At 36.5% G+C, this 21,509-nt stretch overlaps 1 protein-coding gene across 1 annotated transcript in view; it reads right to left on the reverse strand.

Moving 5' to 3' along the window:
* LOC107700542 (CMP-N-acetylneuraminate-beta-1,4-galactoside alpha-2,3-sialyltransferase-like) overlaps window positions 1-4,447 on the reverse strand; it is a gene marked incomplete at its 5' end in the record, with an annotated part of 46,328 nt that extends 41,881 nt beyond the window's left edge. Inside the window, 3 exons of the mRNA XM_016502237.1 lie at window positions 137-179; window positions 3,960-4,007; window positions 4,366-4,447. Coding sequence (XP_016357723.1) covers window positions 137-179; window positions 3,960-4,007; window positions 4,366-4,447 — 173 coding nt within the window. The remainder of the gene's footprint in view (window positions 1-136; window positions 180-3,959; window positions 4,008-4,365) is intronic.
* Window positions 4,448-21,509: the final 17,062 nt, after the last annotated feature.

Consider the following 21,509-nt stretch of genomic DNA (forward strand, 5'->3'; position numbering starts at 1 on the left):
TATATTATTTTTTTTATAAATTGATTAAATAATTCAAATTAATTTAAAAAACAACTTTTGAAAAAGGTTTTTAAGTAAGTTTTCTATCTGTTGGTGAAATGTATAAGTAAGCAATTGTATAAAACAGAATACTCACAGCCTTGTGTCCAGATTCAGCAAGAAACCTTGCTTATCAACCACTGCAAAGAGAAATATGGCAATTAGCATTAACTCATAACATCAGTCAAAAAAAAAAAATGTAGATCCTCTCTTGTTATGCCTTCATCCTGTCAAAATGCATGTCTAGTGCATTTTGAGACAACTAAAGATGTTAATGGTACGTTAACATTCATACAGATCTCATAGTTATGTCAGCATCTAAAGGATTTTAGTGTATGAAAAAGCTGCAGCGATATTAGATCAAAGCAGCCAAAACATTCCAGAGTTCAGCTGTCCACCTATGCAGGCTTCATTAGATCATAGGTGTCTAGGTGTCAATGTAGCTAAGCCTTTAAAAAAAAAAAAGAAGAAGAAGAGAAAAAACATAAGTGTGAGTGGGGGGAAAAAGGAAAAAGCTTAAAAAACCAAAACAGATCGCTATGCATACTTAGGTATGCCTACTTTATTTCTTCAACAGGTTTGACTTAGCATGCTTACGGTGATAGCCAGAGCAGTGCAGCTAAAAACAAACAGACATTTAACAAAAGATCAACAATTTACCAAGCAGAAATAATGGGCTCAGTAAAAGGACTGATGAACAGGTAAATGTGAATCAAAACATGACATTAATTCAGCTGGTACATTCTCATTAGCATCAGCAATGCTTATCATATGGCACTAAGGCATGGAAAGGGAGAGTTCGAGAACTCCACTTATGCTCAAGTCTCCGAACAGATGCTGCAGAATGGAGAGGAGGAACTGGTTAGAAAGTGACCACTGCTGAAACCAAAAGGAACGTTTAGCAGATGCTATTATTCACAGCAACTTGCAGTTGGCCATTCGCTATGACAGACCCTCCAAGTTTGTCTTGCTGAGGGGCACTGCAGCAGTAGAGAAACAGAATCTCAGTAATCCACCACCAGCAAGCAAACTCTTATTAGATACCTGCTGAGGTCAGATCTAAACCCTTTCAGATGGTGACCCAAGTCTTCGTTTACAGTTTCACAGGGATGTAAAGTGGAATTTTGCAGGGGGAAAAAAAACCCCAAGTACTCACAATGGGCCTCATTCATTAAACACAAGCAGAATGATTTTTTTAACTCATTCAAAAAGCTAAAATTTTCAGATTCATGAAAGTATATTTTCAAAATGTTAGTTGGTACAAACACAAAAAAAATTTACACTTGCTCCCAACCACATATAAATGGTGCATAAACCACGAAACATTCTTTTTTTAGGCAAACTGATGACACTGCATTTTGATAAAACTATATGTAATAATATTTCACAAATTAAGTTGCCATATAGTTTATCTGTTAAGATATGAAGGTTAAACTATGGTAAACAGAGTTTAAACTTTGGTTAAATTTGGCTTGCTATCTGCAGTGGAGGAAGTGACTTCATCTCGAGCTCAAATAAAACCCCAGGGTTTACTAGTGCTTGGGAAATAAATATGAATGGCAAGATACTTAAATTATGTTGGTAGAGTTAAAACAGCTGATGTCAGAGCAGCTAATTGAAACAAATGGTTTCACACCTCCCAAAACTGCATTTAGGAATTTAATTAAGTAAAATTAATTAGTTAACAATTAGTTATATGCAAAAAAATAAATAAAAATCACTGATAAACAAAAATAGACAGCAAATAGCATGTTTTCTTTTGATTGCTATTTGTTATGAGCACCAGTAGTGTCCACATGTTTAACTAATCTGAGGTATACAATGTGTTTGTGAATCAGGACGAGAGTTTTTTAGGTTTTCCCATTTTATGTGCAAAATACTTCAAATTTACTCATATATTTACTAAAATTTCATGAATGAGGCCCAATGTCTTTTTGAGGTCTGGTAGGTCTAATATGGTTATGACATTGACAGCCTGCAAATCACTGTGATTTATATGTTGTACAAGTCTTTGTAAAATGAAAGGTGAAAACTCATTATACATTTATAAGCAACACATTATGCCCTAGGCATAAAGACATTCATTCTGAGTTCTGAAGGCTAAGATGTGGTTATTGGTACTGGATTTGTCTCCATGACTGTATATACTTACTAAAATAAAATAGTTATTTTTCATAGGAACATGAGGCAATTTGTCCCTATTAATCACTGTTAGATTTTAATGGATTTACTTAAAATAAAATAAAAAAATACATTAACTATGTAATATTTGAAAAATTAGTTTTCTGTCCGTTTTACCCTGCCCTGCAGTCACAATTTTGTCTTGAAAAAATAAATTTGAAATAATCTGTGTTGTCATATAAAAAAAAAAAAAAAAAAAAAAAGTTTCTCTTGGAGACTTTATCACCATTTCATTGTTTATACTTACACTGTTCAAATTCAACTCCGTTATGGAAAAAAAAAAAATGATGTTGGTAAAAAGCACAGGAATACTGATGGTAAATAAATGGAATTCACTGTCTATGGTAGTTATGGCCCCGATGCTTTGGGCCTGCAAATGTGATATCTTGAAAGTTCAGTAGTAACCTTTTCAAATAAGACGGGGAAAAACAATTTCCTAAAAATGACCCATGTACAGTATCTTTAGACCTTTTCACACCAAGTGTGACATACAACATTTTTTATAGAAACAATTGATTCGGTAACACTTTAGAATAATGGTCCGTTCTTAACAAGTAACTATGCAGGAAGTAATAGGTAGTACCACATTAACATTTAACTTAACACTATTAACTAATAGTACTCACAAGTAAATTAATAAGTTATTTAACATATTTTATATCTGACATACTGTACATTTGTGTGAAGCACTAGTGATATTTTACCAGTAGGCCTTTTGGAGTGGGATACATTGATACTGAACTGACACGAAGCAGAGATCATAATTGTGAACTAATTCAATCATGCGCTTGTCAGCATCACTTCTTAATTATTAACATTTTAAAGTGAATTTTCATTTTTTTATTATTCTATGTTTAAGTTTGAACATCCATCCCTTGGTAAGAGTAGTAGTCACAATTTAAAAATGTAGCCGACTTATTTGGGGGATATCAAATTCATAAATTAGTTTCCACAAAGAACCCAATTGTTCACTTTAAGACGTTACTGTTGTGATTAGTAATTATTTGGTTATTCTTTATTAACTGGTCATAGTTCACAAGTAGTTCTCAATGAGGATATTTTTATTTAATAATTATCAAATATCTAATAACGAACTACCTTTGTCCTAAATTTGCTACTACTTACTGCTTAGTTAATCTCGCTTCATTGATTCTTATGCAGCTGTTCACAGCTTTTGCTGTCAATTTTGTGTTGTGTGTTGAAGATTTTTTGTTTCGCCTGGTTATGAAAGCACACTGACCAAAAAGATCGGAGTAATATTGATTGCATATGCACTACCATTTAAAAGTTTGGGGATGGTAAGGTTTTTTTGTTTTTGTTTTTCCAAGAAGTCTCTTATGCCCACTAAGGCTGCATTTATGCAGCTGTTGTGTGTGTGTGTGTGTGTGTGTGTGTGTAAAACAAACAAAACACTGCAGTTATTGTGCCTAGAAACAATAACTAGAAACTTGTCAGGCATACAGCGGGGCACCATTCTGGTCGGTGTGAGCTTCGCTGTCATTCAGCTCCACCTGTTGTTCTGGCACAAACTCGCTTTATTCTCTTGACAAATATTTGCTGCACTGTCAGTGTAATAAGACTTCATTGGCTTGTTTTTTTTTTTCTTTTCATTTTTTGAGTTGCATTTGGTGTGAAAGGGTCTTTCGTGTGTAATGTATTGAAGGACATTATCTCAGGACTACCAGGCCTGCTGGGGTTCTCATGTTGACCAGAGTGCACTCTTTGCAGTGAGGCTGTACCTGAGCCTACTATTCGTCCCACGGAGACAGGGCCCTCCACCACCGCCTCTGAAACACAAGACCATCAGTTAGGCCCGGTGGTTCTGTGCTTGACAATTTTTTGGAAACTTCAAGGTCACGCTGAATGGCTCTCAGGCCAAACCCTCAAAGCCCAACCTATTCAAACAGTATGAACTAGAAAGCTGCATTAGTTCCAGGAATTACATGAGGTTGAAGAAATATTAGGACGCCCATCACCGTAATTTCCAGCTGATACCTGTGCAGTAAAATTGATTATCCAAAAAAAAAAAAAAAAAGCCCAGATGGATTGAGCGTTAAGGATGTTAGTGCCCACCGGCGAGCCCATTGATTATTTCACCAGTCCCCAATAATTGTCACAAAAGAAGGATTGGTGGAGAGTTTCTACCTTTGGTTATAGTGGTTTTGACAGAAACACTAGTGACTTTACTGACTTTTACTGTGGGCTCCACATCTTTATCTGTGAAACAAAAGAGTTATAAATTAGCAGACCTGCTAAAATACTGTATATGAAATTCAAACAGCATGATAACGAGGGTAAACCTTTTCAACATGTGCAAACCAGAAACACACATCAGCATATAGTGCTTTCAGAAAGTTTTCAGTTTTCATGCCACAGAACGTTTTTCCAAAATGCACAAAACAGATTTACAGACATGTTTTCAGTAATTTGTAAGACCAACTTTGACAATGATGAGAGCAAGACTTCAACATTTAACACTATATCTCCATTGCGCCAAAGCAGCATGTCATCTCACAATATTCATTAACATGGACCAATCATCTGCCCAATTATTAGCCAATTTTACACAATTTTTGTATCGCTACAACTTGCATATACAGCTCAAAGCAAAGATTGAGCTTGATTTCAATTAGAAGGCCAGATAGCAGAAAAATCACAAGCTACAGTAAGTTTCACATAACGGTTTGTAGCAAAATCTTTAATATAGTATTTGTTTAAAAAAATCTGACAAACAAGTAGAACTACTTGAACATTCTGAAAACAGCTTCACTGAATACAGTAACTGAAGTCAAACTCACTCTGTGAGCTGTGAGACCTCCTGGCATACACCTTTCTAAATAAAGCCCAATTTATTTACACTAGTGGAGCTTTATAAGCAGTGTCATGGGATCTTATTTTTAATACATTTTCTAAATGTACAAACGTTATCATACTGCTTATGCATGGCAGTTATGTGTTTAGGCGACTCTACAGCAATCAAACCAACAGAGTGACGTGACGTGACCAAGTATGGTTACCCATACTAGGAATTAGTGCTCTGCGTTTAACCCATCCTAAGTGCACAGTGCACAACAGCAGTGAACACACACACAGAGCAGTGGGCATTTATGCTGCGGCGCCCGGGGAGCAACAGTTGGGGGTTCGGTGCCTTGCTCAAGGGCAAGGCACTGAAGGCGGCAAGGCAAGGTGGTATTGAAGGTGGAAGAGAGCGCTGTACTAAATTTACAAACGTTATCATACTGCTTATGCATGGCAGTTATGTGTTTAGGCGACTCTACAGCAATCAAACCAACAGAGTGACATGACATGTGACCAAGTATGGTTACCCATACTAGGAATTAGTGCTCTGCGTTTAACCCATCCTAAGTGCACACACACACACAGCAGTGAACACACACACAGAGCAGTGGGCATTTATGCTGCGGCGCCCGGGGAGCAACAGTTGGGGGTTCGGTGCCTTGCTCAAGGGCAAGGCACCGAAGGCGGCAAGGCAAGGTGGTATTGAAGGTGGAAGAGAGCGCTGTACATTCACTCCCCCCACCTACAATTCCTGCCGGACCTGAGACTCGAACTCGCAACCTTTGGGTTACAAGTCCGACTCTCTAACCATTAGGAACCCCCAGAGTGCTGGGTTCTTGCCCACTCTTTGCCATTTATCATCAAAATAGGGTTGCGTTTCCTTCCCTCATACCCTTTTCAGAGCCATTTATTGTGATTTGTTTTTACAATGTGTCCTAAGGTGCCTTTCATAACAGGAGTTAGGTTCAAAGAAACCCATCCCAGGTTCACAAAATTTTCCAAAATAAACTGGGTGCGCGCAGCTGTCGAAATGTGCCGTTTATAATTAATCTAACTTTTTCCACAGAGGTTCAAGATACCGAAGTCAGCGAAGGCAAACAGGAATTGAACAAACTGAGAATAACTCGCCTGGTGAACACGAAATAATCTCAGAGACTGTACATGGGGAGGGGAATAAATGAAGAAGCCTGCCAAATCAATTTCCTAAGCTGTGTTTCTGAGGGCCAATAAGAAATCATTAATCAATAAAACTTCAAAATAATTGCAGCAACCAAATAGTTATTTGCTTAATCATTGGTCAGACTCCTTTCCACAAGGAATGAAAACATGTTCTTCTGTCTTATCAAGTAGAACATCAATCATATTTCCAGTATTCACACATTTCGGGCCCCTTTGCATATCAGGAACATAGGGACCGTTCTGACTTGTCTGCACCAGGACCGACCCGTTTTCCAACAGCATGCTAAAGTACTTTAGTGTTAGTGTTGTACATGATAAACATCCTCCTGCTGTGGTGAGTGTGGACTGAAGGCACTTTTCCACTATCTCTTCTGTATGATTGTCTCATTTCGCCCCCTAGTGGCAGTTGCATGAAACTTTCAAATTGGTAGTGAAGCAGATGGTACCCTACACTTAATTAAAATCACCATGGCTAAAGGAATAAATAATAAACGTAAATAATAATGAGAATAATTCAATTTTAAAGAAAAATGTTTTAGTGGAAAAAAATTGGTCATCTCACTTTGATCTTCACAAATTTTATAGATTTGCCTTTTTGCACTCTCAAACTACTTAAATATTATTACACATAATATGAAGTACATGTAAATTTCACAGATAGATAGTAATGTTGTCATTCATTTCGTAGTTGGTTGGTTTGATTCATAGCTTATAACTCAAAATATATATATATATTTTTTTTAAATCCTTGTTGGAAAATTACTTGCAGAACGAAGGTCGGTTCATTTCGTAGTTGGTTGGTTTGATTCATAGCTTATAACTCAAAATATATATATATTTTTTTTTTAAATCCTTGTTGGAAAATTACTTGCAGAACGAAGGTCGCTGAAAAAGTGGTTGGGCACTGTTGCAATGTCTAATAATATCGAATATCTAATTGCAGAACCTGCAAGCTAACGATCACGCATTATACTAGTCTTAAACTTACAGTGATGGTTATCATCTTAGTGTTGTATTTCTAAATGTTATTAATACCAGTGTTGCTAAACAAGGTTTTTAGAAGCAAAACTGCTCATTCATGACTTTTGTCTTTTTAGGACTGAAAGAAAGATTTAGCTTCCTTTGAGAAGTGAGACAACTGTTCACCCATGTGGACATGCCGCATTGTGTGGTCTCCAGTGCCCACTGTGAATCTGACACTGAACTGTATAGTGCTCTCCCTCCCTCTAGTGGCTAAAAAAGGTTGCAGTGAAGTTAAAGTGTAAATGCAAGTATCTTGTTTTGGGATCCACCTAATAAATAAGAGAGCACTGTAATGGAAGAACATAAAAAGACACACCTTTTAACATTAATATCTCTGCAAGCTTTCATTAGACAAGTACAAAGTCTGTGTCTTCGTCTGTGTCTATGTCCCACAGTATGTCTCTACTCTTGATGTCTATAAAGGTAAATAGAACTTGGCACTACTTATTTCCAAAATACAAAAATGCTAAACAAAACATAAAAAATATGCCTACAAGTAGTATAAATGTGACGACAAACGAGGGATTAAAATGTATATCTTCAAATTAATAACACAACATGCAGTACACACTTCATCACATTTTATTACTTTTTCAGACACAGCAACATGTCCTCCTCTTCAGATTATCTGATAGGCCAAAACAATCATTTGGCACAATAAAGGATTTTCTAGATAACAGAATTGGATTCACTCTTGAAACTCATTTCATAAGGCATACTTGTCTCATGTAAAGCTTCATCTAGTCCAGGGCAGCTACATAAACATAGACATGATGTTAAGACTGTGTCTTAAGAACTAGTTTGACCAACTAGTTAGCCAAGAGGTAAACAGTTTTACTTTTCTGATTAAAATTGGGCCAATCTACATTTTCGTAACCGACTTTAAACAGTTATGACCAGTCTAGATGAAAACAAATTAGATGGCTAACTTTTTAAGACTAGTCTAAGCAGTTTATGCAACCGGCCCCAGGGGTGGCAAACTCCGGTCCCAGAGAACCACAGTTCTGCAGACATCAGCTACAACCCTGATAAAACCTCACCTGCCTTTAGCTTTCTAGTAACTTTTAGAACTTGATCAGTTTGTTTAGGTGTGTTTGATTAGGGTTGGAGCAAAACTCGGCAGGATGGGGCTCTCACCCCGATCTTGTCCATCTAGTCCTTAAATATAAATACTTAATATGGTCCAATCCTTACATCTAAATGATTTTTCTGAGATTATAGATCTAATAAAACAACACCCTGCTGGACAACTGCTAATAAAAATGCTTGTTTCTTCCACATGCTTGATTCATTCCCTCAATAAACAGGACAAACTCTGTACCAGGATTTGTACAATACCCAATACAAGTATCAAAGTTCACACACTTCACAGTTGGATTTGATTCAGAAAGTTATGGAGAGATAATCTGAAAGCATCTAAAACTTTGATCAACAATGAATGCGAGACTAGGAGTGCTCCGATTAGGGTTTTTGAGGCCGATCACCGATTACAGAAAGCAGTATCTGCCGATCCGATCACCGATACCGATCTTTTTAAAGCCTTCTTTTTATCATTTATAACTCTTTAAAGTGATACTCCAATCAGGATTTTTAGACATTTATTCAGGGCCTGAATTTCATTTTTGAAAATTCCCCTCTAGGTGACTCTTGTGAGAGGAGAAGCAGCACGGACTGTGCTTTCACACAGGAGCCCGCTACTGATCCATGGCTGTTTACCACAAGCACAACATTTATCCATTATTTTGATTTCAAATTTAAACATTGTCACTGAAAATGCTTTTTCAGCATTGCAATTCTTTTTTTTTTTTTACACAGTACAGTAATACACAGACATGTTTAAACACAATAAATATAAACAACACATTATTCAATGCTTTTTACTTTTGCATTTACTTCTAGATGTATATATTAAGTTGCTCAAGCAAGTGTCAAAACATTTAAACTGCTTTTCTTACGTTATCACAAACTTACCATTGACAGAAATAGTCAGCTCTACTGCCTTTCCTTTTGCATTGAAATCTTTACTACAAGCAATCCTGCAGTTCATAAAGAACTTTGTTTTCCTACCTCCACGAGTGCCATCTATTATTGCCTTGTTTATCGCTTATAGACAGACGCGATGTGGTGATTTGAAGCCATTTGCGTATTTTGAGAAAGAGAGATTGCGCGCGGTGATTCACTCACGCTGTTTGTGAAATTACGTCTCAGACAAGGTTTTCAAATTACTTTATAAGTTATTTAATAAAGAAATATTATAATTATTTTACCCGCGCCTGACAGAGACTGAGACGGTTGCATGTCGTGGCAAACCTCTCACAGCAGCGTCATCAGCTTGAGATCGGTTTTTTGAGATCGGCCTTTTTAGAGACCGCCGATCAATCCTCCCAACCTGATTATCGGCCGATAGTGATCGGTAGCCGATCAATCGGAGCACCCCTATGCGAGACTATTTAAAGATGCTGCACAAACTTTGATTCACCAACAGAAACAGGAGGGTATAATGACCTGGCATCAGTATCACCACTTGTTTCACTCTGGGGAAATTTAATCACCAGAGCCACCCTAAACTTTGCTGCTGTCAGCTATAGCACGTTTTCTATTTCTAATTAATCAACTTTCCAAATAGCTAAAAATGTTCTACGTAATTTTAATTTTATTTAAAAAAATATACATTTACAAATATATATTTATAATTTTTTATAAAGAATCATAATGTATCGGAGTCATTCTCAAAATATGGTAACAAAAAATGTGACAAACTCCAAAGATACCTTATTTTAAAGCAAAACATATAAACTCTAATAACATGTCATATGACATGGTTTGACTTTATATGCTTTTAAAGGGCATCTATTGTGCCCCTTTTACAAGATGTAATGTTGGCCTGGTGTCTGTGAAGTTTCAGCTCAAAATATACCACAGAGCATTTATTTTACCATCTGAAAAATTATAGACAGCAAGGGTCCTACCACGTTGTTCAAGGCACAGAACATCAACAAAATAGTCCATGTGACATCAGTGGTTAAACAGTAATTTTATGAAGCTGCGAAAATACTTTTTGTGCGCAAAAAAAACTAAAATAACGACTTTATTCAACAATTCTTCTCCCCCGAGTCACCCTCTGCCTCTATTATGGCAAGTACCACGACGCATACGCATGCTTTCATTTGAACGTAAACAAGGCACAGCACATGCGTGTTCTAAGCCAGCAGCATCGTGTGCATGCATTGTTTATGTGCAGATCAAAGCACACGCATGCGTCGTGGTACTCTCCATAATGGCGCTAGGGTGACGTGGAGAAGAATTGAATAAAGTCATTATTTTGTCTTTTTGTGCACAAAGTATTCTCGTATAGCTTCGTAAAATTACAGATGAACCACTGATGTCACAGACTATTTTGTCAATGTTTTTGGTACCTTTCTGGACCTTGAACGCGGTAGGACCCTTGCTGTCAATGGAGGGTCAGAAAGCTCTCGGATTTCATCAAAAATATCTTAATTTGTGTTCGGATAATGAACGGAGGTCTTACTGGTTTGGAATGACATGAGGACATGTAATTACTGATAGAGGGCCCTATCATACACCTGGCGAAATGAGGCGCCAGGTGTTTTTTGCTAGTTTCAGCCCGACGCAGTTGTCATTTTCACGTCCTGCGCCACGTTGTTTAAATAGCAAATGCATTTGCGCCCATTGGCTGAAAACGAGGTGTGTTCCCATTTTTCCCGTCCTTAAACTAGCAAAAGTGGATTCGTACACGCCCTAAGCGCAATTGCGCCATGTGCTTTAGAACATGCGCTTATATCGTTAAAATAGGGCCCAGAATTTTCATTTAAGTGACGTGACATGTGGCCACGTATGGTGACCCATACTAGGAATTAGTGCTCTGCATTTAACCCATCCAAAGTGCACACACACAGCAGTGAACACACACACACCGTGAACACACACCCGGAGCAGTGGGCAGCCATTTATGCTGCGGCGCCCGGGGAGCAGTTGGGGGTTCGGTGCCTTGCTCAAGGGCACCTCAGTCGTGGTATTGAAGGTGGGAGAGAGCGCTGTACATTCACTCCCCACACCTACAATCCCTGCCGGTACGAGACTCGAACCCGCAACCTTTTGGGTTACAAGTCCGACTCTCTAACCATTAGGCCATGACTTCCCATGACTACTACTGTTTTTAAATGGTCCCTTGTCTCCATCTGGTACAACACCTACAACATTTACCATTATTATTTTTTTTTTACTCATTGTGTTTTCTCAGACTGAACGTTAGTGTAAAGTCTAAAACATGCAAAAAAAAGCAAAAGAAGATTTATATTATATAATAATACAAATAACTGAAAAGACATTTAAATACACCTTATTATTTTGAAAAAAATAAAAAATAAATAAATAGTTGAAAAGTACTTCTGAGATCAAAGTTCAAGAGGAGGCTGTTTTGGTTTTGATTTACCCAGTTATTAACTTACTTCTAAATGTACTTTTCTCATGCTAATTCACAGTGATATTACACTGTTTAATGTTGGTGCAAAAGATTTTTATCTTAAAAAAATGTATAATTAATAGTAATGGATAACTGATTTAGCCAAATCAGTAGGGGAGGGACAATATGGCTCTTTCATGAATTGTTTTCATATATAATATCAGGTTCACAATTTGAAATTTCTTGATTTGATATTAAATGACACAATATGACAGAAAATGGTGTTTATTTATTTGGTGTTTAATATCTGAGTGAGTCTGATAATCATAGAACATGATGAAATGCTCGTCAAGTGAGCTCATTCACACAGAGACACAAAACATGCAGACTTCATATTTCAATCACAGTCTTTATACAGTTTAATTTTCACAGACACTAGTCCATCCATATTGAGATTTAATTCATTGTAAAGTGCTAGGCCTACTTTTTAATTTATTAATCCAAATTTTGCCAAATTCTGTGATGTTCGCAAATTCCATTTTTATGATTGGATTCAGCGGTTCTGTCTGTGTTTTCCACATCGTGGAAATCATAGGATCCTAATGAACATGTTCCACTAACATTTGAGAACTGTCCCTTTTACTTCATAGTATACACAAACCAGCTCTCAAGACAAACACAACGAAACAATACGTTTTGGCATGTCAAAACAAAATTTTGTAAACGTAATGACAATTTTCACACTGAGCTCTGGAGCCAAAATGCAAGGATTAAAATTACCTTAGAAATATGCCAGTATCATCATGTTACTTTGTACATGGAGACTAGTACAATAGGTCTATTAGTAAAATCTATTGACTTTATTGCCAATCTTTGTTACATTATACGCCAGTGGTGACAGTTCAAACATTGTGGGATCTCAATATGGTTCCAGGAGTAAATTTTTAAACTGAACACATTTTCAGTGGTCAAAAATCAAACGTGCGTCACTTTGCATACAGCTGATACTTTTTTTGTTTTAAAAAGACAAAAAAAAAAAAATATAATAATAATAATAATAATAATATTGAAACTATAAATATTTCCTCCTATCAAAAAATTGCATAGAACATACCTGAATGCCATTTTTTTTTTCAACCCAAAGTTTGCATGCCTGTCACTCAAGAAGTAGCTTATTAAAGATATCTCCATATGATTTTATATTCTGGTTCTTAATAAAGTATACTCTTATATACTTTAAAATATACTCTTAATTATTCATGCATATTTGAATAAATCTTATATATTTAAAAAAAAACGACCTTATGTGCAATTAAGTTGTATACAAACATTTCCGTTTTAAGTGTTATTATTATTATATCTAAAAAGAAACAGTAGTTAAATAAAATAGCTTAGGCACTGTACTTCATTATAACCTAATATTATACTAATAATATACTAAATGAGAGCATTCCCTGTATAGTTTACAGCATTAGTTGGGCAAGATATTTTTCCTTAAACCAAACTATCGTCATTATAAATAATCAGTATTGGCTGAGAAATTTAGTATCGGTATACCCCTAATATTTTTGGCACTAAGGCGTATGTTCTGTGCAACTGTTTTGATAGAGGGAAACAAGATACATTTCAACATTATTTGTTTTTCAGACTTTTTTTTTTTTTTTACTAAAAAGAAATGTGTATGCAAACAAAGTGACCCACATTTGGTTTTGGACCACTGAAATTCTGTACAATTTCATCAAGGAACCACATTAAAATCCCTGTATCTCTGGAAATGAACCACATAGGGCCTTAAAAATGAAGATGATAAAAGAAACCTTTGTTAAGAACTGATATAACAGGATATCTTTAATACGCCTTCAGTCACAGGCATGCAACTTGGGGGAAAAACACACAGGAAGTGCTTTTTATTATTTTTGAATACAAAACAGTTTGTTTGTTTGAAAACAAAACTACCACAAAACAGTTATTAATCCATCCATCATCAGGGCAAAAACACAATTGTTCATCTAATTATTTTTTCTTCTTCCTAATAAATGGGTACAAAATGTGCACTCAGAGAGTAATAACTCTGGACTAATGAGTTTGTGAAAAGTGGAGGTCTGCAAGTATTTTGTCTGCTAGGGTTTGACAGTAGACTTCTAATAAAAGAAAAGAATTGTTCAGTCATTCTGCCATCATTTATTCATCCTTCTGTTGTTTCAAACCTTTAGTTGTTTAGCACAACATTCACACTGCTTTCTTCTATACAGTGAAAATGAACGGTGACCTGGTGCTTTTAAATGCATTATAAAAGTAGTCCATACGACTCAAGTTATATTTGTCATCTGAAGCAATACAATAGCTTTGTGTATAAGGAACAGTTCTCAAACATCATTCACATCTGTTTACACATTCAAATAGGCCAGCAGGGGGGATATTTTCAGCAAATAACTTTCTTCATAACTGTTCTTCACACAAAACTATGGTATGACTTCAGAACACTTGGAAAATAGTGCAGAAGTAGTATGAGCCACTTTCATGACACATCATTTATGGTTCATTTTTGGAGCTTGTCTGCTACTGGTCATCACCCACTTACCCTACACATAAGAGTAGCACGAACATTCTGCTAACCACTCGTTTGATGACATGATTGAAAAACGTACAGGTTTTCAACAACGCATAAAGTTAGCCCATGGCAGTCTATCAAATAGGACGGAAACAATTCATTGTGTGGGGGAAAATGTAGCACCTCAAGGTTGATCAAAGTCTGTTATGATAAACCGATCAAATCCTATACATTTTATTCCCAAGAGTATAACAATCATTTAAAACAACAATACGTGCTGTAGAGATTGTTCTCCTGTATGAAACCTAAAAACCTAAAAGTCAACAAAGAATGCATGCAAATAAATGTAAGCCTTTCCCCTCAAGTTCACACAGATGTCCCAGCAGAGCAACCGCTGAAGCAACCACAGGTGAAATTCAACACATGAACTACGAACATGTTCAACTAATATCTGATAACCAAAAAGTGTGGCAATACATTTCATCTTCATTATGTACATCTATTGTTAACAATTTAAAACCTAAATACTTTTGTGAAATGCTCTACATTAAAAGTATAAATACCACTTGGTTAGATACTTTGCCAAAACAGTGACATCAAAACACTTCAGCTTAACTGTCTATTACACTGTGTGTGGACAGTGTATCTCAAAAAAAAATAATAAAAAAAAATAATAATTCACTCCATTAGTCTAATGTAACGTGGCGTTTTAAAAACTGAGAGAAGCGAAAGTCCAGATCCATATGGTGAACGCTCATCTGTTGTAGCTGGCTATTCTGTTCTTCAAAGCACAAGTGACTTGCTGCCGCAGCAAAAACAAACACATTTTGATCATGTTTATCTGTCTAAAAGTATGCGGACTGCTGTGTGATAATGGCACTGTGATGTTCCGATACTGTAGCCTGTGTTTGCTTTTCTCAGACTGAGAGCGCAGGCAGGCTAACGGTTTACCCTCCTCTTTACTTCACACACAAACCAGCGGGCAGCTCTCAAGATAAACACAACATTACCGATACAGTTCGACACGTTAGACCACATAAACCCGAGTGTCAAAGGAGAACAGAGTTAGAGAATCTGACTAAAATACATATAATTGAAAATATTAAGGAAGCGACATGGATTATTCTCTTAGGGGCCTAAAGCAAAGCAGCCTATTTGCGCTCATTCAGCTAGCCAGCCACACACAAATACAGTCCAGACGGGCTAAAACTCATTCACAAGAAAGCAACATACGATATTTTAAAAGCATTCATAAATTCATACAGTCAACGTTTAACTCAGCGTCGAGTTAGTCTGTTGCGCGTTGATTGAACGGCAGCTCTGTGATAAAACAAACGTCCGGTATAACGCATATAAATGTCCATATAAATCCCCCCCCTCCATCGGTTTCACATTACCTGTCCCCACCATTCGTCAAAACCCTCAGGTTAAAATGTTATCGACCACATTTTTCTTCTCCTCCGCTGTTATGGGCCATCCTTTTTCGGTAACAAAAAATTGCGATGATACTTTATTACCTCCACAAAGCAACGCGAGTGAAGCTGCGTGTTGGTTTATTTGGGAATCACCCTCTCTCTCTCCCCACCGTTTTAAGTAAGTGGGAGGTCTACAGACATCAGCACGGCCGTGTCTCAAATTCTAGCGAGTCGACTATTTAGACGGTGTTGTAGACGGGTTACAAATTCGCAATATTGGGACATCCCCTAGCCTACTTTTGAAATTCGGATGTTTGACTGTCCCAACACCCGCCCCGAAAAAATAACGCAGTCCGGAATGAAGGATAGGCTATTAAGAAAATTATTACATTTATAGCTGAATAGTACAAATGTTACAAATAAAAAATATACTATTTCGTTTCTAAATGACTTGTTTAACTGTGTCCAATCGCTGAAATAGCCTTGCCTACAACTAATTACAGTAAACACTTAGCCTAAGTAAATTAAACTGTAACATTTCAGACTAGAGCATATCACGCCGGCATGTAGATAATGTCTAAAATGTGTCGCTAATAATCGAAATGATGAAATCCGAAATGAAACGATACTTTGAAACGTAAAGGCTACTGTTCAAAAGAACCGATTCGCAGAAACGACTCGGACTTCCCATCAACTGGTTAGGCAAATCGCCTAACTGAAATAACTCGTTTTGTTGTGCCTCCAGTAAATGGCACATGTCGAGTGCTTTGTATATATGTAGTGTTATCTGGCAGTTTCATGACACAGGCGTTTTGTATTTTCGTACGTGACAGTCTCTCGTCGTCGCAGTTTGGCGCACATGATGGGTCCAGTTGGGTAGGTTATATGCAGTTGAGCAGCATTTTAGTTTCATCAGTTTGGAGCAGCACTACATTTGTTTTAGACCTTTTTTTTTTTGTTGGAAATACCAACAGAAATATATCTATTTACTTTTAAATGTATTACACCTGGATTTGTTTTCTGGATTATGGATAAAAAGCATAAATAGACGACAATAAATAGTGATAAACTCTTGTGAGGTGTGTAAATAATTTTTTATGATTATTATAGGCCCCTGGTTATCTAAGTAAATGTTTAAACATTCTTAACCCCTATAAATGACGTATGTAACAGTTAAAACAGGTGTTTTCTTCTCAAGACAGTGCTCTACTTAATAGTCTAATAATATTTGACAGAAAGATAGGGACAACATGACTTGCCAGCTCACCAGATAACCGCTACCACAAAACAGTTATTAATCCAAACATCCATTGATCATCACAGGGGAAATATAATAGTAACTCTGGATTAATGAGTCTGTGAAAAGTGGGGGCCTGGAATCTGCAAGTATTTTTCAGTGTTTGATTGTAAACTTCTATTACATTAAACAGGCAGCTCACGCAAAAATTAAATTCTGCCATCATTTATTCACCCTCATGTTGTTCCAAACCTAAATGACTTTATTCTTCTATGAAGAAGTTTAGCAGAATGTTCATGGGTCTTTCGCCCATACAATGAAAGTGAATGGTGACCAGGTGCTTTTAAATGCACCAAAATGAATCCATACGACTCAAGTTACATTCGTCTTCTGAATCCACATGATAGCTTTGTCTGAGGAACAGCTCTCAAATGTCATTTGCATTTCTGTAGACATTCAAATATGACAGCAGGGGAATATTTTGGGTAAATCACATTTGTTTTTGTCTGTTCTTCACACATTTGTATTGTGTGGATGTAATGAGTTCAGAAGATTTGGAAAATAGTTCAGGGGTAATATGTGCACATGAATGATTTTCTTTTATGGTTCATTTTTGGAGCTTGGCTGCTCCTGGTCAACATCTTCTTACATTGTATATGGATAAGAGTAGCATGAACATCCTGCCAACTGTCCACTTTTGAGATGATCTCACAGGTTTTCAACAACACAAGGATGCATGACTACTGTAACATGGAAGCGCGTGACAACAGGGTTGAGGATCCACTTGCAGGCTTTATTAAGATCTTCACTGTTAAGACTTTTTATTGTATTTTTGCGGTAACTTACTGGCAGCACTATTGCCAGTAAGTTACTGTAACCTACCCCTTTACAGTAGCTTATCGCAAGTTAATTTTACAGTATAATGCCCTTACCGCAATTTCATTTTACAGTATAATGGCCTTACCGCAATTTCATTTTACAGTAAAATACCCTTACCGCAACTTAATTTTACAGTACTATATCCTTACTGCAACTTAGTTTTACAGTATAATAATATTACAGTAATTTTACTGTAATTTATTTTACACTATTTATTTTATAAAACCTTTGAATATTTTACATGAATCCCATTGAATTTAATAAATTCCAAATAAGTGACCTGAGTCCATGTACAACAGTATATTTTTTATTCACTGTCACTATTAAATACATCCATTACTTACTTATTTATTGTGCTTTATTCTGGAACATTACAAAAAAAAATAAGAGAACTGAATTCATAACAACAAATCAAAGCAGAGATCATGACAATATTGCAACAAAAAGAAATATGGCAACAAGCATCCTAGTTGGTCTTGGCTGCATGGCCTCCATAACCACTGACAGCTGATCTGAAACAAAACAGAGGGGAAATGTGTGAGAAATGGTCATGTGTTTATCTCATCTAAATTTGTTCATGGACAGACAAGGTAATAACTTGTGCAACAGCAGTTATTCCCAGTATAGTACTGTTTAATCTAATGTCACATAAGGGCCTTTCGCACCGCTTTAGTTCCAGAACTAAATGTACAGTACTAAAGTACTGGGACGATTTTGCGCGAACTATTTCCCAGTACCATTTAAAGGGTTGCATTCGCACTGAGAGTGTGTACTAAGAAGCCGGTCGACAGCGTCATCATTTGTGCACGGCGTTCGACAACAGAAACAAAGAAGAACAACATTAACAACAGGAGGATGGAGGACGCTGTGATCAGAGCTGTTTTTGTTGTGTCTCGCGGGTTTCACAATAATGGACATGGAATGTCGACGTATACGTAAAGCGACTCAGACTTGACACACACGCAGGTTGCCAGATTGACGACACAAGAGCGCACATGACGATAAATGAAATGAAATACGCTGTGTTTTCCGCCAACTAGCAACCCGGGATGACGAAATACAACTCAAAGGAGAATAACTGACTGTAGCATTGTTTTTTTCAGATAAACAAGTATGTTAACTTAGCATGTTTCTTAAATATCTGCAAACATATTATGGTATGTTTATGCTTTAGTAGAGTCAAAAACTTACATACAGCACCTTTAAGAGAACACTGACTTTGATGAGACCTTGCTTCTATTAACAAACAAGAAGCCATAATAAAGAATGCATTTTCTTTCTTGAATTAATTGATTATAATTTTACTTGAATATATATTTTTTCCTCTGGTATATGCACTGGCGTAAATGTTTCATTTATGAGAGCGAGAGCGTGCGACATATAGACCTACCCATCTCTAGCGCGCGAGAGAGAGAGAGCAAGCGCTCGTGCTATTTCAAATGACGTCACACACATTTAACGGCATTCATTTAACTGAGGAGTAAAATATACCATAACTAGCAGTAAAAAAGTCGAAAAATAATTGTTCGTGTAAATACTACACATCTATACTGGGAAGGTCAATATAGTCACTATACTGTATAGTCACTATACTAGTCAGTTGCAGGACAATTGAATGAGTTTCATGAAAGCGGCAGTTTTTGAGGAAAACAAACTTTTCCCTCAGACTGTCCTAGCAATAACCTATAATTAGATTTTACATGTACTTAATTAATATTTTTTAATTTCATTGATATCGATAATGGTTTACGTTTTAAAAGTAAGTGAAAAGTACTTACCACAGGAAAACTGGCAGCTGACGTCTGGCGATTCACTCAGAGGGGAAGTCCATTATGTGCGCACGGGACACAAGCCTCAGTTTATATAACCTCTGCCAGGTTGTTGCGCGGGCTTTCCGCGCAAATAACATGTACATTTTGTGGGGTGTAAGCAAAGTTTATATATTTAATTTTTTAATCATTTTAAAAATGCATTTATTTCACCACACTTGTGCTTACCCAGACATTATATTGAGAATGCAGATTCATGTTTTTCATCTGCAGAACAATTTACAGTAGCACTACTGTTTTTAATCAAACAGTAAAGTACTGCAAATTCCCATATACAGTAAATTACTGTAAATGGCATTAAAATACCCATAATTCAGTGCATATTACAGTAGTTAACCGTAAAACATATATATGGTAGTTTACTGGGCTTTTTTGCGGTAAGTAACTGTAAAATTACAGCAAAGTCTAACAGTGTTGGTTGTACAGGCAGGGTCAATCATCAGCAAGCACAACAACAGAGGCAAGGCAAGGCATAATCCATAAACAGGCATAAGGTCAGGGCAGGCAGCAAACGATCAACAAACAGTCCAAACAAAATGGGAGTGTATTTATTTTGGGGGATTCAGAGTCTGTCATGATAAGTCAAATCTGGTAAATTTGGTTGTTATGAGTGCAATAATCACTCAGATTTTGTTTTGCTTTATAATACCTAAATGCAAATCCACAAAGAAATTATGCAAATAAATATAATCTGGAAAATGGTTGCACCTTTCACAATACATATAGTGCTAAAATAAGTTTTACAGAGAAATTAAAGAATGTGGTTTATGAGAATCATGTGCACAGTGCATTAGGTTGTTGGTTTGATCCCCAGGTGAGGCATGGACTATCACCACTGTGGCCTTGATAAAGCCACATGACACCAGATTGGCCCCAGGGGAATTATCCCTAGAATGGATATACTACATGTTCCTCTGGATAAAATTGTTTGCTAAATGACTACTTACAAGACTAAACAAACAAATGTAATGTGATATTTTGTGTTCTAGGTCAATGTACCTGGTCCAATCATATTGTATTTACGCACAATCTATGCTTTATGTTGAAGATTCTGTACTCAGACACAGTAATGCAAATTAACATCACCGAATATGTTGAGCTCTAAAGGGCTTTGAAACAAACTTAAAGGCTGGAATACACACAACTTTTGCAGTCTGGACGAGACAACGCCAGGGCCTGTCTGCAGGTTTTGGTCAGTAAAGGAGTTGACAGATTTCACAGTAAATAGTGTTATCTATGATGAGCACAGACTTTGATTTCTTATCTTCAGACAATGTTTCCTTTTATTGGGAGGATATTAAATATTTCCTGTTTTGAGCCAATTTCAGAATTGTTCGTTTTTTAGAATATTGTTTTTATTTATGATATTTTACCATCACATCTGAATATTAGGAAGTTATTAGGAAGTTAGCCAGATGCAGGCATGGACATGTTATGTGACATGCCTTCATTTTCTAAAACCATGAGCAAAATTTGTAAGGTAAGAAAAATACAACCTCGACTAAATTAAATATGGGTTTATTGTTGAATATAAACATAGTTTGTAACAACCACATGTGTTGTGTGATGCTTTGTTGTAAGCAGACAATAAATGTTAAATCAGCCAGGCATTGCTTTATGATTAATGACTTTTTAGTTAACATAAATGCATTAGCTATGCTTGCTATTAAGGGACCACTAATGATCCAACCTCTGTCTCTAGCATGAGAATAGCAATGATCACAATGGTCAGAAACCTAACTTTAAATGATTTCTTGTGGGCTATTAGCTTTGTGGGAGTCAGCAAAGGAACTTACATTATGGGAGGGGTGGCATTTACAAAAAAGGTGTGAGTCACACCTGAATGACTTCTTGTAGAGTACGTTTAACACCAAACATTACATTTTATGTGTTTAACAGAGACAGCAAATTTATTACCAATTTTTTTCGAATATTAGACGTAGAGAAGAATATA

The sequence above is a fragment of the Sinocyclocheilus anshuiensis genome, unplaced genomic scaffold (genome assembly GCF_001515605.1).
Source record: "Sinocyclocheilus anshuiensis isolate Anshui unplaced genomic scaffold, SAMN03320099.WGS_v1.1 scaffold718, whole genome shotgun sequence".
Taxonomy (NCBI): Eukaryota; Metazoa; Chordata; class Actinopteri; order Cypriniformes; family Cyprinidae; genus Sinocyclocheilus; species Sinocyclocheilus anshuiensis.